Source organism: Lepidochelys kempii, chromosome 3 (assembly GCF_965140285.1).
Source record: "Lepidochelys kempii isolate rLepKem1 chromosome 3, rLepKem1.hap1, whole genome shotgun sequence".
Classification (NCBI taxonomy): Eukaryota; Metazoa; Chordata; order Testudines; family Cheloniidae; genus Lepidochelys; species Lepidochelys kempii.
The window spans coordinates 151,433,968-151,452,181 of NC_136382.1; the positions used below are offsets into that span (position 1 = coordinate 151,433,968).

The 18,214-nt window shown below is 40.5% G+C and overlaps 1 protein-coding gene across 1 annotated transcript; it reads right to left on the reverse strand.

Moving 5' to 3' along the window:
• Positions 1-1,821: 1,821 nt before the first annotated feature.
• Positions 1,822-18,127, reverse strand: GLO1 (glyoxalase I). The gene is made up of 6 exons (XM_073338554.2): positions 17,840-18,127; positions 14,571-14,653; positions 12,039-12,179; positions 9,227-9,294; positions 7,882-7,971; positions 1,822-3,294 (listed from the first exon to the last, which is right to left on the reverse strand). The coding sequence occupies exons 1-6, from the start codon at positions 17,918-17,920 to the stop codon at positions 3,206-3,208; spliced, it is 552 nt and encodes a 183-aa protein (XP_073194655.1). The 5' UTR covers positions 17,921-18,127; the 3' UTR covers positions 1,822-3,205.
• Positions 18,128-18,214: the final 87 nt, after the last annotated feature.

The window sequence follows — 18,214 nt, forward strand, 5'->3', positions numbered from 1 at the left end:
TACTCAAGACTCATTTAGAGCCGTGTTCTCATCATAGTAGCAGTGTGACAGGCTCTCTCTACTTTGTAATCAGATGTGTGACAACAGCTTGCATAGGCATTCCTGTGCTAGCTTTAATCTAGCTAGAGTGGCTAAAAATAGCAGCAAAGATGTGGTGGTGCAGGCTTCACCAGGGGCTGCACAAGCCTCCCTGGAGCCCTGAATACATGCTCACGCTTGCAACCTGCCCTGGGGTCCATGCTGCCACATCTTCATTGCTATTTTTAACCATGCTACCTATATTAAAGCTAGTGTGAGTATGCATACACCAGCTGCAATCATACTTTTGGTTACAGCGTAGACACACCCAGGAACATGAGTATGCAAAACCACTGATAGTGTGACCAGATCATGCTTGTTCTGTTCAAAAAAAGGACTGAACTTAATTTGACTTTAGGGTGTATATGTTTCAAAAGCACCTAACTCCTATTTTCAAAAATGATTCAGTCACTTACAAGCTAAGTCTTATTGAAAGTTAATGGGACTTAGCAGCTTTTGACTTCTGTCCTTATTGTAAAAAGAAAAGGAGTATTAAGGTGCCACAAGTACTCCTTTTCTTTTTGTGAATACAGACTAACACGGCTGCTACTCTGAAACCTATCCTTATTGTGTTACACCCTATCTCGAAGCCCCATTCTTCTGCTTTTCTCAAAACTGTTTCCATGTTGTTTCCTATGCTTGTTACACACTCAGGTCTACTCTGTCAAGACACTCCCATCATTTCAAATTCCTCCTAAAAACCTTCGGTGATGCCTACAAAATGTGAGGCAACAACTACAGGAAAACATGACAACCACCAAAACGTATTTATGCCCAAAATGACCAATGCTTCCTCTTATTGCTGTAACCCTTATCCTTTTTGGCTACATCCCATTTCAATTGTTTATTGAACACTCTCTTCCCAAAATGCATCAGCCCACTTCTAAAGTTATTTTGTGAGCTCTTCAAATCAGTGATATCTTTAAGTGTGTAAAGTAGTTAGCACAATGATGGGTGCTGTAAAAAATAAAGAAGGGAGTTTCAATTAGCACAGGGGAGGGGTAGTAGGATTGTCTTTCCAAATCCTAAATACTTGTTCCCTATATCAGAGTAATAAGCGTATGACATAAGATGAGGTTGCCTAAGATGCTTGAGCCCTAATGACTGTTTTTAAGAGTTCTCTCAGATTGCCCTTTCTGCATCTCTCAAAATTAATCTAGAGGATTTGCTTTAAACGTGAACTTCGTGGCCATTGAATTGTTTCCTGGTATAAGGATCTAAAAGTTAACCTGCATTTATTTTTGTGAATATTGTTGAGATTGAAAAGGTAGGCATAGGTACAGTGGCTTTAATAAAGGATATTTTGCTGCATTAAATTTATTACCTACCATCTTGGAATGGGTAAAAATTATTCCAAGCTATTAAAAACTGGGCACATCTATGTTAGGAGTCACATAGCAATTTGTAATAGAATAAGTTCTTCCAGATCTGCTGTCTCAAGGACATGCTGTACTTTTTTTATTTTAAATTATTTATTTTTGCACCAACAGGGCTTGTTCATGTTCTAACAAGATGAAGTGTAGCTTCTTTCCTCTGTTCCCCACCAGTCCCTGGACAATAATTTTCTATTAAAACTTCTAGACCCAGAAAAGTAAAAGTAATATACAATGTTATATTTCTTAAAGTCACCATTTCATTTTTGGCTCTTCTTACTGTCTCCCACAGTAGAAAGTCACCACACATCTCTGCTTATCTCTTATACAGCCCATAGTTACCATAGTAGCAGAGAATTGTAGAGAGGGATTTTGAAAGTTTTGCAGACACTTTATTTGGAAATAAATATTTTTATCTGAGGCCACAGGGCTATCCAATTTAACAGTCACATCACTCAGGGCTGTTCAGTCCCAACAGGAATTATTAAGTGCTTATAGAACGCACTAAATACCAAGATGGTTTTGTTATGGGTTTTGGGCAGGCAGAGGAATGGGACGGTAAAGTGAGTATTTCAGTGCTACTGAAACACTTTAACATGAAACTGGCTCCATGTAAGATTTATAAACTTAAAGCGTTTTCCTGTTATTTACAACTTCAGTGTAACTGCAACCACTATTTTTTAAAAGGCAAATAAAAAGTTGTCATAACAGCAGAGAGTCATGGTTTCACAAACTACTAGGATTTTAGTTAAACTCCTATATCAAATTGTAGCTTGATATAAAAGATGTTTTAAATACACTATATTTAGCAGCACCCCAGGCATCACACACAATCACAGATAAGTATATCTGCCAGCTCTCAGCCACTGAACAGGGAATCATGGCATTTTCAGCTACTCCTTAGTTGTAAGCTAATTGCTGCATAGCCCTTGATTTTTAGAATAGATGTTCAGATTCTATGCTCTTAAGATGCCCACTCTTGAGATCACGTGATAAGTCTGCAAACTTCCTCTGCCTACTTGCAGTCAACAGTCAGAGCTGCTCAAATGCAACACAGACTGAACTCTCTCCGTTGGCCTCGATGTGGCACTGCCATTAAGTTTCTAGTCTCAAGCAGCTTGAGTACCTACAAGTTGCACCTGAAAGTCTACTGCTTACTGACATAACTAAATGTACACACAAAGGTCCCAATCCTGCTTCCATTGAAGTTCAAAGGAATTTTGCCACAGACTTCAGTGTAAGCAAGATGTGGCCCAAAAGACTAGTTTAAAGTGTTTTATCCCCTCTCCAAGTTTAACAAACAAAAAACCTGTCACAGGTGGTAGACCTACACGACGTAAGAAACAGCAATCTTCCTACTCACATATCCCACCCCCAATATACCAGTTCTCAGGCTGGTTCAAACATAGCTATATTGTGCAGCCAAAATTTCACTAACTCAATCAGCCCCGAAGGGGAGAATATACTAATTTTTGCATAAATGGTGAATGTGCATGAGTGCATTTTCAGAACACAGATGGTATTATATTCTAATTAGAAACAGGAAGCAGTGGCATCACAAAAAAGAAAACAAAAGAAGAATACAAGGGGGAATTCAAGCAAGATGAGGTTTTAACAGGATTGGTAAAGAACTATTTGTGGGTGATGTTAATTTCTGTCAGTCAAGTATATGTCTCATGAATAGTAGAGTATGTTATATGTTTTCAGCCTCCTGGAGAAGGCTTGTACCTATTGTATAGTATGTTACTTTAAAACTAGATGAGGGTCACCATGTGGTTAGGATTCAAAATTTCAATCCAGTAGCCATCAGGATCCTGAATAAATGCAAGTCCTTTCATTTTACCTACAATAAAAAGATACATATTTTTAGATATAGTTAAGAACAATCTTACTAGTCTTTAAAGATTAAGATGCATATTTTACACTGACAAGAATGACACAGATTTATGGTTTCAAGATTGCCTCGTGTCTTTGCGTGGCAGACAGAGCAGGCAGTTAAAATAATGTGTTCTAGATCATATTTCATCACCAACCCCGAGGATCCAGTTCAGACTTTTAAAGACAGTCAGGGAAGCAGTTTATATGATTAACTTGTGCTTTAAAACTATGGGACAGATAGTATTTGTGCAAGTTTGCTCATTATCATATCATACTTGACATAACTGAAGTGACACTATAACCCTGTCATGTTGTAGTTCAGCTTAACTGCAAAAGTTGGAACCAATGTTATAAAATTGCCATTTTAAAATTGCTTTTTGCTTCACTGCTATGTCATCAGAGGCCTTTTCCAACCTCCTATACAAACAATGAATGTAAAGTCCAAACACTAGCTCTTCCTGGTGGCTGTTGTATTTTTGTGCTTTTGTTTGTTAAAGCCAAAATTCAGCTCACGCCTTTTTCCCAGGCATGGCTGATCCTAGGGTTCCTCCCTGAGGACTATTCAACTCACATCTAGATTCTCCCTTCTCCACTTTCTTTCTGCCCAGGTGATGGTATTGAGTCACCTATCTCAAAGTGAACAGCACCCACTTAAACCTTTCCTAGCAGCACCAACACCTGCTAACAAGGCGGGACGCTTCAGGTAAATACTGCCAGCATGTTATGTACTTCATGATTTTTTTTAAATTTAAGTTTATCAGCAAAGACGTTTAATTGCCATTTGCTTTGACAGAGAAATTGACGAACTAGAAAAAAGGTTATATGAGGTCTCCTTTCAAACTCTTGCTCTTATACTATCCATCAGGGTATTTAAAAAGTTGATTCCCAGCCTCTGCACTAGGGTCACACATACCAATGCTAGTTCCAGCGAAAGAACCATAGGGCTTCAGTTATATCACTATGTGTGATTTCAGAAGATCTCTAGCACAGGTAGAGAGGGTCTATTTCTTCCTATGGTGAACAGAAAGTGGGGGTATCACAGAGACAATAGCGTGCTCTGTGATGTTACACTCCAATTCAGGTAGGAATCAGTGCTCCAAAAGGAGAGCCATTTTCTTCTCCTGTTGGAAAGATGCTATCATGACAAAGTTTTCATGAAAGGCAGTTACTGACAGGAGCAACTAATAGAAGACAGGGAAAGTGAGTTCTGTCTTGAAGCTGTGAGGTCCCTTCATACAGGAATAGGTTTGATAATACAGATTTTTCTTGGTTCCCTGCCAGATTTTTTTTTAAAGCCGATTATGCAATGAGATTTTCTCTCAATATAGACCCCAGAGGAATATTTTAACACTCTCTCCACTGCATGAAATATAAAAGATTATACAATTCAAAGGGGAAAAAAATACCCCTCAATAGTCCTATTCTATACCACAATAACTAGAAGACTGCTTAGGTTAGTAATGGATAAAAACAAGTTTTCAGAGGATTTAACAGCAGTAAAAAGAAAAGAAAAAACATAACAGAAAGAGGAATACAGGTAATCCAATTTGGTTCTGTCTGCAGTTTTGGTTACACCAATAAGCAGAGGTAGGCACCACCACGTTGCACGACGAACACTTGACAAAATTACCGGATTTAGTGACAGACATTGGGGGTGGGGAGAGTTATGTCATTCAATCATTCAACCCATAAAATAGCACACATAATTTTCCACACTGAAAAAATACAGTAACCTAGCTAGCTAATAAATAATAAATTCAACTCATAATTAATGAAAAAATGTGTGTATACAGTATGAGATTACTACATGAGAAATGAAAATGAGCTTGCTTTAGGATTTTACAAGGCACTTACATCATTTAAACACATGTGGTACCCTGAGTAATAATACTACTTCTTGCAAATCACATAAATAGGGAACCCATGGTCTCCTACCCTCACCTTATTGCAAAGGCACAGGGGTTATTGCTGCCCTAGGGCTGCAGAAAACCCTATGGGAAGAAGGGGATCAATTTATACAGAGGGCTGAAGGGGGAATAGGGGGACTCCCATAGTGCATTAATTAACACTTAATAAATATATAAATACATTACAGAGATAAGAACCTGGAGTGACAGGCTTAACTTTATGACAAGCTCCAGAGAAAGAAGACCCAGAGAGATTAATGGTAGGGGGAATCCTAGGGAGGCCAAAGGGGCTGATAGAGGGAGCGGACAGAACAAGGGTAGAGACAGAGTCACTGCTGGGTTGATCCAGGTCTTCTGGATCTCCCCTGTGGGTGGAAACACTGATAAATATCACTATAGGAGGGAACAATAGAATGGAATGCCCAGAAGAACGAATAACTTGAGGACAATTTCCTGAGGGGATCCTTACTCTTGCAGAGCTTTTCTAGCTCAGACATTTAAGCCTTGTCTACACTGCCACTTATAGCGCAGAAACTTTCTTCGCTCAGGGGTGTGAAATAACTGTAAAGTGCTGAAAAGTGGCAGTGTAGACACTGCTACAGTGTTGAGAGCTGTGCTCCCAGCACTGGTAGCTATTCCCCTCGTGGAGGTGGTTTTATTACAGCGCTGGGAGAGCATTAACGTCGGCTGTGTAGACATTTCCACATAGGGTGGTTTGGCCCACAGAAATAAAAATCTGCACATCTTCCATGTGTTTTTAGACCAATGGAGGGAAAAAAAACCCCCAAAAAAACAGTGACTACAATTCAAGTGTCTTTTAAAATTGCCGATGAAACTGAGTTAACAAAATAAATGAGGTTATAAACAAGAAAATATACTTCAAGTGAAAAAACTATAAATGGACTTCTTTGCAACGAAATTGTAAGTTTTCTTACAGGAAAAGCCACAAATGTCTGGAAAGGAAGAGCAGATTGAATTACTTGCCTCAGTGAAGTTAAATTCTCAAACAGAGAATTGTTGTGCCTGTGATGACGACAACCAACCGGGGCTTGCTCACCTGCGGCTTCCCCTCCAGGGCTTGCTCACCTGCGGCTTCCCCTCGGAGGTGCGGCCAGGCAGGTCTGCCTCTGCAACTCAGGCACAGCTCCCATTGGCCACTATGGCCAATAGGCTGGGAGCCTCCCAGCCAATGGGCTTGCGGGGGGGGGGTGCAAAAGGGGAGATTGTAGGGAGCTCGGGAGCAGGAGAGCTGTCTCTGGAGGTACAAAGGGGGGGTCTCAGGGTTGTGTGGGTCTCTGTGGGGTGGGGGAGGAGTCATGGAGGGAGCCAGCTGCAGCCCGGGTCTGCTCTGCCGGGGGGGAGGCAGAGGGTGTTGCTTTCGCCCATCCAGGAAGTCCCCTCTGTACTCAGTGCCAGCCCCGGGGTGCCCATTGCTGCTCCTTCCCCCACCCAGACTCCATTTGTCTGTCCCCACAACCCCCCAGATATTATATATGTGTGTGTGAGAAAGAGAGACAGACAGACAGACTGCTGCTGCTTTCTCTCTCTCTCTCTCTGCCCAGGGGCCAGGGCTGAGCTGCTGCCTGCGGCTCTCCCTTGCCCTCCTTTCTGTGGAGGCGCAGCCAGGCAGCTCTGGGAGCCAGGGAGGGGGGACGCAGGCAGTGTGAGCTGCCCTGCCTCTGCAGAGACTCTCTTCCAGAGTCATTACAATCCACTTCCCCTGCAAGGCTGCTGTTGGAGGAAGATCAGACCCAACTCCAGGTACCTCCCCTGGCTGCAGGAAGCGCCAGGGCTGCTGTCTTCCGAGCCCAGCTCGGAAGGCAACACAGAAGTGACTGTGGAAATCTCGCAACCCCCCTACAACAACTTTATGACCCCCTTGTGGGTGGAACCCTCACGGTTACACCACCATGAAATTTCAGATGTAAACACCTAAAACCATGAAATTGACTATTATAAAAATCCTATGACCGTGAAATTGATCAAAATGGACCATGAATTTGGTAAGGCCCTAATTATCTAGAATTGATACAGCAGAAAGTAACCAGAATGATACAACGAGTAAAGTTTTTTATTTAAAAAGAGGACAGAGATAGCACATTTGTATCCTTTGGAAGAAAAGACAATTAAGAGGGGACTGTTAGGGTTGCAATGTATGACAAGTTGCGGAACCTTCCCAATTTTGATGGATAGATTATTTCGTTAGGCTTTTAGGATGTTAAAATGAAACAACACAGATGTTACATGTGAATTTGGCACATAGGACAAACGTTCCCCAATCATAGGATTGCTGCCATATGAAATTCTATATGGAATAGAAGAGATAACACAACATGGTCAATTGAAGTAGCAACAAAAGTGCACAAACTTTAGCCATAGATAGCTGACCAGATTTCCAGAAGTTACTCTGGGGCTGGCCAAATATAAGTTTTTCCTAGTGTATAAAAGAGAGAAACTTTGATTGGCTCTAGCAAAACCTGAGGATGATGAATGAATTCAAGAAGTCACAGCAGCTATTAAAAACCTATATCACCTAGCCTCCTCCCCTAATAATACATGAAAGAAAGATGAAGTCACAGTTTACTAGGGAAAAAAAATCATTAAGAATCAAATCATATTGATAAGATGACTTGGTGAAGACTTACCATCATCTGGTCTCTTCACAAATTTCACTCCCAGCTCTTCAAACCTCTTACAAGCTGCAGCTACATCAGGGACTGCAATTCCAATGTGACCTGTGCAACAGAGTAAGCAGAGGCAGAATACACAGTGCATAAATGAGCAAAAATTACAACAAATGGATTGTTGTTACAGTACCAAAATATGACAAGCACTTTACCCTATGCAAAGAGCTTCCAAGTTAGCTCATCTAAAATGCATCTAAATGTGTTAAAATAATTTACTCAAGGAAAGCCCTGTTTTAGTTTCTGGAAAAAAAAAATCTATTAAGGGTACTATCATTTTTGGCATTTTTATCTTCTCCCAGTAACCTAGCTGTTTCATAGGGTCTCAAAAGTTAAAACGTTTTGCAGAATACTCTAGTGACACAGTGATATACACAATAGAATCAGAGTTGAAGAAAAATGAAATTGAAAGGTAAAGGCAAAAGTGTTCATAAAAAACAGTAAGTCCAAGTATCAGGAAGTTTTCTGTATTTACAAAATAGGGTAAGAATTTAAACACTAATATTGTGTTTATAAAGGCAAGTACACTAATCACTTGTTCCCAGGTTCAGGGATCAGTTCAGAAACTCCAAATATCAAATTAAATAGTCGAGTCTAAAAAATGTATTTGATAAATCGTATCAGTGACCTTTCAGACATTCAGAATATCCAGTCACAGAATTCCTCTGCACGTCAGGGCCAAATTTTGCTCTCACCCATATATCTGAGCGAAACTCAATCTTATATTTTAAAAAATTGAATGTTCTTCTAATTACACACAAAGTTCCAACCAAGATCCAAGTTCATGTTCTTTAGCTAAGTCTCAACACTGGGAGCAACCAGAGATAAAATATTATTTTTACTATCTTTTACTAAAATCTTAATGTTAAAATGTCTATCAGAAACAATGATAAAATTGACTCTTAAAGCAAGTGTATGTACAAACTACAACTGTGGCTTATTATTCTTAAGACAATATATTTACCCACAAGTTCTTATTCCTAATTTTCAAGGGTCTGTATATCGGAAAAACAGAGGTAAAAGTCCAGATTTCAAAATCTCTTCAAGTTTCCAAAATGAGTACTTTTTACTTAAACTAATCCACAATGCTAAGTCACTTCATCCACATAACTGTACAATAAAAATGTTATTAGTGTACAGTTATCATAACAAAGTAGTAGAACTGTTCCAATAACCTGTACACTTAACTTATGGCTCTATTTTACATATGAACATTTTCTCAATTCAATGGTCTAACGACTTAGAGACAATCAGACTCTGAAAAGAAGAAAAATGACTGCAGTGCGTAACTTTCTCTAAAACATACCAAAACCCCGAGGATCTGAATTGCCATTGTGGTAAGACTGATTCTCATCATTTTCAGTGCCCCAATTACTATGAGAGAAAGGGAAAAACATAATTAATATAAAAGGAAGAGCAGCATGCTGTTTAAAAAAAAATTCTGAGAAGAATCAAAGAATATTTAGAAATATATGGCATTACCCACAGCCAAGAATACATTATAGTCTAGATCCCTACAGTTCAGGGACAGCTGTCCTCATTCATAGAATAATGCCTATCAGAACATTCTCCCAAAGTTACAGCATTTAGATACTACAGAAATGGATTAATTCAAAATGCATCTATAGATGGAACTCTGAATGCAATTTCCCCGTGTTTGGAATTTGAACATTGTTTGCAGAAGGATAACTTATATTTCCATGTTCTCATTGTGATAATTTAAAATGTTCTCTTTTGCCTCATCTACAAGCCACTTTACACTGCCGCAACTTTCTCGTACAGGGGTGTGAAAAAACACCTCCTCAGCACTGCAAGTTTCAGCGCTGTAAAGTGGCAGTATAGACAGTGCACCAGCCTTGGGAGCTGTGCTCCCAGCGCTATTCCCCTCATGGAGGTGGGGTGTTTTTTTTTTTCATTTAGTTTAAAAAAAAACAAAAACAAAAAAACAGAAAACAAAAACCAGAGCTCTCTCCCAGTGCTGATGCCCCGACTACACAGCCATGTTAAAGCGCTGCCACGGCAGCACTTCAGCATTGCTAGTGAAGACATACCCTAAGATAATTTTTTTGGAGTTTGTGCAACATATGGACTCACACATACGAACTAAAAATTTTATTAAAGTTAATGTTTAAAATCAAATTTACACAAGTTAAGGGGGAAGGTACTGTACATCTGGGGTCGGGCTTGGGTTATGGGGGATTGCAAGTATCGGTTACAAGGTTCATGAGGTACAAACATATCACATAAATCCAGATTGGGGTGTGGGAGTTTTTAAAAGCGTCAGTGGATAAATGGGCTGGGGTACGCCACCCATGGAATGTATTAAGAGTCCAAATCAGTACTGGTGTAGAGAATAAGTACATGGGTGGGGTACATCCCTTGATTCATCAGGGAAGGAAGGGGTTATTTCCCTGGTTGGCATTCATGGTTACTCAACCTGGTACTGGTGGTGTCCTGTGACGTGTTCTGTGTAGATGTCTCTGGACCACTACACTCATATCAAATAGTATTATATTAATTTAATTATGGTTGTGCCTGAAGACTCCAATCAGAGTTGGGGCCCCATTATATTAAAGTCTGACCAAACACACATTAAGAAACAGATCCTGTACCAAAGAGCTAAACAGTCATAATAGGCAATTCAACAGATGGAAATGGAGTAACAATAATATAAGAGGTCATACAATTATTCAGCTCTCATTTGCAAATCTTGTGGCTTAATACAAATATAAGCTGTAGGATGTTTTATAAGTGTTAACCTTTCACTAATTTTCATTCTATTTCTTCTGGCTCATTGAAACTGAATTCCTGACTGCTTCCTATTACTGAATTTCCCATCTTTCATTGTTATTAGACAACACTCCTGCCAAGAACACTTAAATATATTAAATCCCTTTGCCCTGCCCTCTCTCCACCATTCAACCATAGGCTACCCTCAGCCACTTTTCCAGAGTCATTACAATCCACTCTCCCAGAATAAAATCCCTTCCCTAGCACATGTTTGCAAATTGTTAATGATGTCATAGGTTGGCAGTAACAGTTCTGGGACTTTGAAGGTGTATTCCCTACACTAGGAGGCAGGCAGACTGAGCCAAGCTTGCTTCCCCACTACTGCTGTGGCTCTAGCTGTGTCTGGATTCTGCTCCTCTCAAGGATTCAGGCTCAACTCTGGAAGGGTTGGGATGGGGCTCTAACCTCATATAGATTAGGAAGAGGGGGTGTTGCAGGGGTCAGCTCTCAGCTATTCACTGGGTGTGGAGGGAAGAGGGACCTGAAATAGCACAACGGGGGAGTACAAATTTGTTTTATTAAGTTTGTGTTCTGGTCTATTTGGGAGGTTCTCTATGTCTCTACATAAATTATCATAGCACCTATCATTACCAGCTGTCAAAACATTTAGGATACATTTTATTTCCATGTCAAAACACATGGTGGCACACTGACAAAATAGTCATTCTGTGTAACAATTGAGACTTCAAGCAAATTTCTCCCATCGCTGTAGTATTACATGATAAAGTGACATTAAAAGAGCCACATGCACTCAAAAAACAAAGACAAAATAATTTTACGTCCCTCTTCTATACCACTTTTAATCCATCAGTCTCAAAGTACTCTATACAGTGAAAACTTAAATAGACTTTTCTAAGGTCACACAGTGAGTTAATAGCAGTGCTGGGGATAGAATCCAGATTGGACTCCCAACTGTATCCTCAGTCCAGTACACCACAACCGCCTCATAGCTGTTCTCTAAAATTCCTTTTCTAGTACACTGGACCCCTTCATCTTCCTTTTCACTGCTCTCCCTTAATTAACGTTTTCCTCAGGAAGCAGTTTCCCCCTCCTTTATGCTATGTTGGGGCTAGTGAATATTGAGAAAAAGCACAGTTCTACTTGTTCAGGTATCCAGCATCCATCTACTTGTCATTTCCAGCATCCAAGCCATACTTTTATGATGATATAAAAGAGGAAGTATTTTTCCACATTACGTTAATTGTACACAACCATGATCAGATAAAACAAAATACAATAATATAACCTAGTGCAAAGCACACAGTTGTAACTAATATCCATTAAATATAAGCAGAAGTGAACTGTAAAAAGCTGGAGTTAACACTTACTGTGTTAGTTCAAGTGTAGCCTTTCTAGAGAAAGTCCAAGCTGTTCTCTCTTTTGTATCTTTTGGGATATCATTTTTATCTTCATAAGCCAAAAAATAAAGTGAAAATCTCATAGTGGGAAAGTCACATTTTTGGAGCAATCTAAAAGGCAACAATTTTAAAAACAAGAGAGTCATAATTGATGGCATTTTTAAAGTTGCAACTAGACTGCAAGTCAACTACAAAAAAAAATACCACAACAAACAAACAAACAAACAAACAAACAAAACACCACCCACTTTCTCCCTTTAGAGAATTATGACTATTCTCTTCCCTGCCCTCCCACAGCCCCACAAAGGTGGTTCAGTTTTCAAATGTATGTCATGGAAATATTCTTGAGAGCTATATTCATGAACATGTTTGGAAATCAATTAAAAAAAAAACTTATGAACCTCTGAAAACTAGTAACTGTAGGTACACTAGAATAAAAATCTCAAGTCTGAGACTGGTATTCAATGCCTTGTGCATGAGAGTTTCCATAAGGGTGCTTATGTCCATCTTCCTTATTTATTTTTTTCACCGAAGACTTAACAGGCAATAAACTAGTAAGAGTATTTATTTTTTAAAACTCAATACAATTAATCTGTTGAACTCATTGCCACAAGATATCACTGAGGCCAGTGCATAGCAGAATTAAAAAAAAAAGAAAAAAACCCCACACCCAACAATAACATACATTTAGATGGATGAGAACGTTCACACTTACATTAGACAGGATAGAAAGATAGAAAAACAACAGGATACAGAACCTTCATATTTCATGGAACAAGCCAGCTGCTAGATGCCTTGGGTTAGGAAAGCCTGCCCATAAAGGAAGCTTTGTTTCTTTATTGGCAGTTACAGATATTCATGCACAGTCCTCTGAGGTATTTGGTATTAGCTATTGTCAGACACAGAATACTGTACTAGGTATAGACTACTAGTCTAATCTGGTATGGCATTTCCTGTGAAAATCCATTAGCTTCAAGAAAATAAATCAAGGTTTGTACTCCGAGAATCCATAATCAATTTTATTTGCCTTCCAGCAATAAAGATGTTTTAATGTCTCACTTTTCATACAATACAAAAAAAGCAGTATAGGAAATACCTGACTCAGTATGCCTGTTCACGTCTGTGATTCAATCTTTTTCAGCCAACACTAAATCTCCTCCAAGGAGACATAGGTCACTCAGACTAATATATACTCTGTTTCAATCACTTCTCACTAAGTAACAAATACAGTTTATATGAAATAGCTCAGTCAGAGATATTCATTCACTTCTCATTTCTGATTAAACCCACTGCTTCTTGAACCTTTCACTCGTGAAAATATTTGGAAAATATTTTCCTTATTAACTTTAGATGGTGCTTTTTCATAGGTCAGAATGTTTCAGATCTGCCAGAACTTTGTTTCAGGGCCCTTCTGCTGTGCTTGATGTTTGAAATGAATTTTAAGCACAAACAAAATGCCACTGCAGGGCACTAGCCTCCCAGCAACATTCCCCACATGAGTGGGCTGGGATGCCTACCACCTTCTGGGGCAAACACCTAAGAGCCGAGAACACTAGAAAGCTAGGGCAGACAGAGCAACCCTAGAAATCTTTTAATAGTCCTAAGACTTCAGCTTCTTGTTTATCCTTCAATTAAGTCAGAGTATCGTGCTTAGGACAGAATTTTATTACTAAGAAAATTACTGCAATATCACAATTTCTGTATGATTATTTAACTGCAGCATCAGAGAGGAGAAAGCCTGTAAGCTTTTATATAAGCAGACTTAGCAGAATTCAATTTTTATTTTGTAAAAATAATTTTGGTGGATAATATGAAGGTTTGTTTTAAAGTTCCGGGCCCACCGCATATTTATAGATTTAAATGTTCAGAGTTGTGGGAACTAATGGGGCAGAATCACAAAATGACAGAGTCATATAATAATTAATGATAGTTGATGCTGAGATTCAAAAAAGTTAAATCTGTTTTAACTATTTGTTTTAACCATTAAAACAAATAGTTAACATCACCTGTTAATATACAATAAAATAAAATATACAAACAAAAACAAATCCTTAAATCAAACTCTAATAAAAGTTTCCAAGCAGAATTTTTCTTACTTTGCTCATCTAAATTTCGATTAACATAGACGGAAATATTTTTTCCTCAGTTTGTGAGCATACATGAAATTGACATTTACCAACAAAAATCTAATCCTTCCAAGCCTATATATAAGCAAACAACTTTGGCAATTAGCAAAACTAGCAACAAAAAGCTGATAATTTTCCCAGTATAACATTTGATTTAAAACTATTTTGATTTCACCTTTTTTAATTTAAAATGTAAGAGTACTATAGAAATCCTCAATCACGAAGATTAAGTCAAGTGAGTCACCAAATTGGGCACTAGCTGATTAACATGAACCAGGCTGAATCATCAGACTTAAATGCCAACGTTTGCTTTTCAGATGAATGGATCATTAAAATATATTTAAGACAAACCTTATCTCATGCAATTTTTACTCACGTCATTCCAAGAACTCTTGTATAAAAATCCAGTGACTTCTTAGGATCTTTTATTCGTAACATTGTCTGCTGCAACAGAAAATCCTAGAGAAAAATTATAGTAGTTATGCTACTCAGGAAAGCACATTAAGATGCCAATACAGATACATGAAGTTGGGCTTTTATTTTGAATCAATAATTTAGAAGGATATTGTTAAGATCAGTAGGACCAAAAAGTTATAAACATAAATACATACATGGTATGTCTATAAGTCTATTGCCCTGACCCTGCAAACACCTACAGGGCCTACATAATTATTGATAAAAGATATTAGTCTGTAAAGTGCTTTGCAAATTTACAGTACTGCGCAAAGTAATTGCAAAAAGAAAAGGAGTACTTGTGGCACCTTAGAGACTAACCAATTTATTTGAGCATAAGCTTTCGTGAGCTACAGCTCACTTCATCGGATGCATACTGTGGAAAGTGTAGAAGATCTTTTTATACACACAAAGCATGAAAAAATACCTCTCCCCACCCCACTCTCCTGCTGGAGTGGTGCTGGTGCAGGAGAGTGAGGTGGGGGGAGGTATTTTTTCATGCTTTGTGTGTATAAAAAGATCTTCTACACTTTCCACAGTATGCATCCGATGAAGTGAGCTGTAGCTCACGAAAGCTTATGCTCAAATAAATTGGTTAGTCTCTAAGGTGCCACTAGTACTCCTCTTCTTCTGGCGTATACCGACTAACATGGCTGTTACTCTGAAACCTGCGAAGTAATTGTTTTCCCTCACCAATGATAAATGCTTTGGTATTTTGTTACTTAAATTAAAAACCAAAAAAAGCTAACATACTTTATCTTTGTTTCCATCCCTTTACACATAGTTACTCCATTTGAACCACTCTTGGGGGGCTCAAACTACACCTCTAGATGTATACCTCTTTAAACAGAACATAAGGACAGAAGGGACCATCAGATCATCTAGTATGACCACCTTTATATCACAGGCCATTAAATTTCACCCCGATAATCCTATATTATGCTCTAAAACAGGGATGGGCAAACTATGGCCTGCAGGCCGGATCCAGCCGTCAGGGCTCTGGATCTGGCCCGCAGGATTGCCACCCCTGTGGCACCACCGGAAGGCACCACATCCCTCCAGGAGCAGGGGGGAAGAGGGGAGAGAGGAAAGGGGCAGAGGGCTCCGTGCGCTGCCCTCGCCTATAGGCACCGCCTCCTGCCCTCGCCTATAGGCACCGCCCCCCCATTGGCTGGGAAAGGGGAACCGCAGCCAATGGGAGCTTACGGGCAGGTACCCACAGGTGAGGGCAGTGCGCGGAACCCTCTACCCTCCCCCAACCCCGCTTTCCCCAGGGGCTGCAGGGACATGGTGCCAGCTGCTTCCAGGAGCAGCACGTAGCCAGGGCGGGCAGACAGGCAGGGAGCCTACCCTGGCCCCGGTGCACGCTACTGCCACCCTGGAGCCCACACCCCAAACGCCTCCTGCACCACAGCCCCCTGCCGTGAACCCCCTGCCGCACCCCAACCCCCTGCCCTGAGCCCCCTGCCACACCCCTACCCCCTGACCTGAGCCCCCTTGTACACCCTGCACAACTCCTCCACCCAAATCCCTTGCCCTGAGCCTCTTCCTGTACACTGCACCACCTCCCACACCCCAAACTCCTGCCCCAGCCCTACATTCATGGTCCTGCATGCCATTTTCCCACCCAGGTGTGGCCCTCGGGCCAAAAAGTTTGCCTACCCCCGCCCTAAGACTTCAGTTAGACCAAAGCATTTCAGTCCACAAGAGATTTAACTGTTGCATGCCCCAGACATAGAACAAGAGAGGCTAAGGTACCACCAGTGCCTAAAGCCCTTGCAATAGCACAGAATTTATTAGGTGAGATATGCTCAGATGATCCCACCAGATGAACCATGACCCATTCTACAGAGGAAGGGGGAGGGGGTGGAACCCCAAACTAAGTACCTGCCAATCTGACCTGGGAGAAAATTTCCTCCTGACCCCAAATCTTGTGATTCTCTGTACCACTTCAGTGGCCTGGTACATTCTATCCCGTTGTCTCTCCAACTGGGACCAATCTCTGATGCTTCAGGGAAAGGTGGCAAAGGGGATCAAAAATCCTTCCTGATCTCTGCAGATGACCACTCAAAGCTCTGAAGCATGAGCTTTAATGTCTGGATAACATAACAATACCCAGATCCAGCATTTTTCTGTCTCCCTCGGACTCCGTTCTTGCCTCTTAATGCTACTGAGTAGATTGCTTCTTTTTTTTTCCTCTCAATTTCTTCTAATTTGCCAATGCTTTATTTTAAATGTATTGTCATCAGGCCACAAGGAAATTTCAGTTATTTTGTGGCCATAAGAATTCACTTTTTGATGTAAAATGGAAACAGTCCTTGGGAGTCTAGCCCTAACAAATAATTTACAAGATAAAATTCCATATCAAGAATGGTTCAAATATTATTGCATAGTCCCCTCCAAAACAAGGCAATCATGTAAAACTAGTCTATGGAGTTTTCTCCAGCCAATCCCTTTTCAGAATAAAAGATCCTGTGAAGTACTGTGCTAAACTGCAACAAAGATCTAAAAATGAGTTTGTCCTAACTTTTACTCAAGGTCCCCCCGCCCCCCCGTGATTCAAATGCAGCACACTAAGAATATTTGAGCCTTTCTACATCTGATCCTGTTGCTTTGCTATCAGAACTGATTTATCATTATTACTGGCTGCAATTATAAGCTTTAAAATGGGAAGCCGATCCTTTCCGCACTGTCCTTGAGATAAGAAAAGTGACAGGGACCCACGTCTAAAAAGAGAAAGAAAAAAAAAGTAAAAAAAAAAAAAGTAAAATCGGATAGATTTTTCTGTCAAATGGCTCCGATCCAGCCCCCGAGAAAAGTTTACACCAGCCTTGTTAAACGCAGTGGGTATCAAGGATCGAAGAGTCCCTCTAACAGTGTGCGGGAGACGCCGTCCAACTGTATGCAGACTTAGTTACTCAACTACAGAGAAATCCAGGTGAGAGGGGAAACCACCATTGGGGCTGCATAAGGAGATCCTCCCCTTGCCCCATTAGGTAAGGGCGCCACAGGAATCTGCACTCTCCCGCTGCTCCCTTGAGCGTCTCAGAGGCCAGACTCCGTGTCTCGCTCACTGCACGTTCCCCACTCCCCCTATCACTTCACCTTCCTCGTTACCACGTTCTTCCTAATCCCCTATCTCCCCAGATTGCCTCTTTCATCAGCAGCTTCCTCCCCCAGTCCCCCGCTTACCCTGGTACTGGGATCCGGGTTGGAGCAGACGTGGTAGGCTGCTTTGTCGCTGAGGCCGCTGAGCTCCGGCTGTTCCGACATGTTGGAATTAGAATTGCTGAGCAAGGACTCGGGGCGATTAAGAAACGTATCTGTTACTACAAACACAACGCACGGGGCGTTTTCTCATCAGCAGCCTCTACCAGAGTAAGAAACAGAGGAGCGTCCCAGCCAGTCACTGCAACCATTGCAAATTAGGCACGTCAGGATGATGTAATATTTCCATCAGGGTTGTCTCTGACTCTCTCTTACTACAATTCCCAGCATGCAATGTTTAATTTGCGATTAAACCACCTGAATCAGTCCACTTAAACAAAACAGCAAGTCCCACCTTTC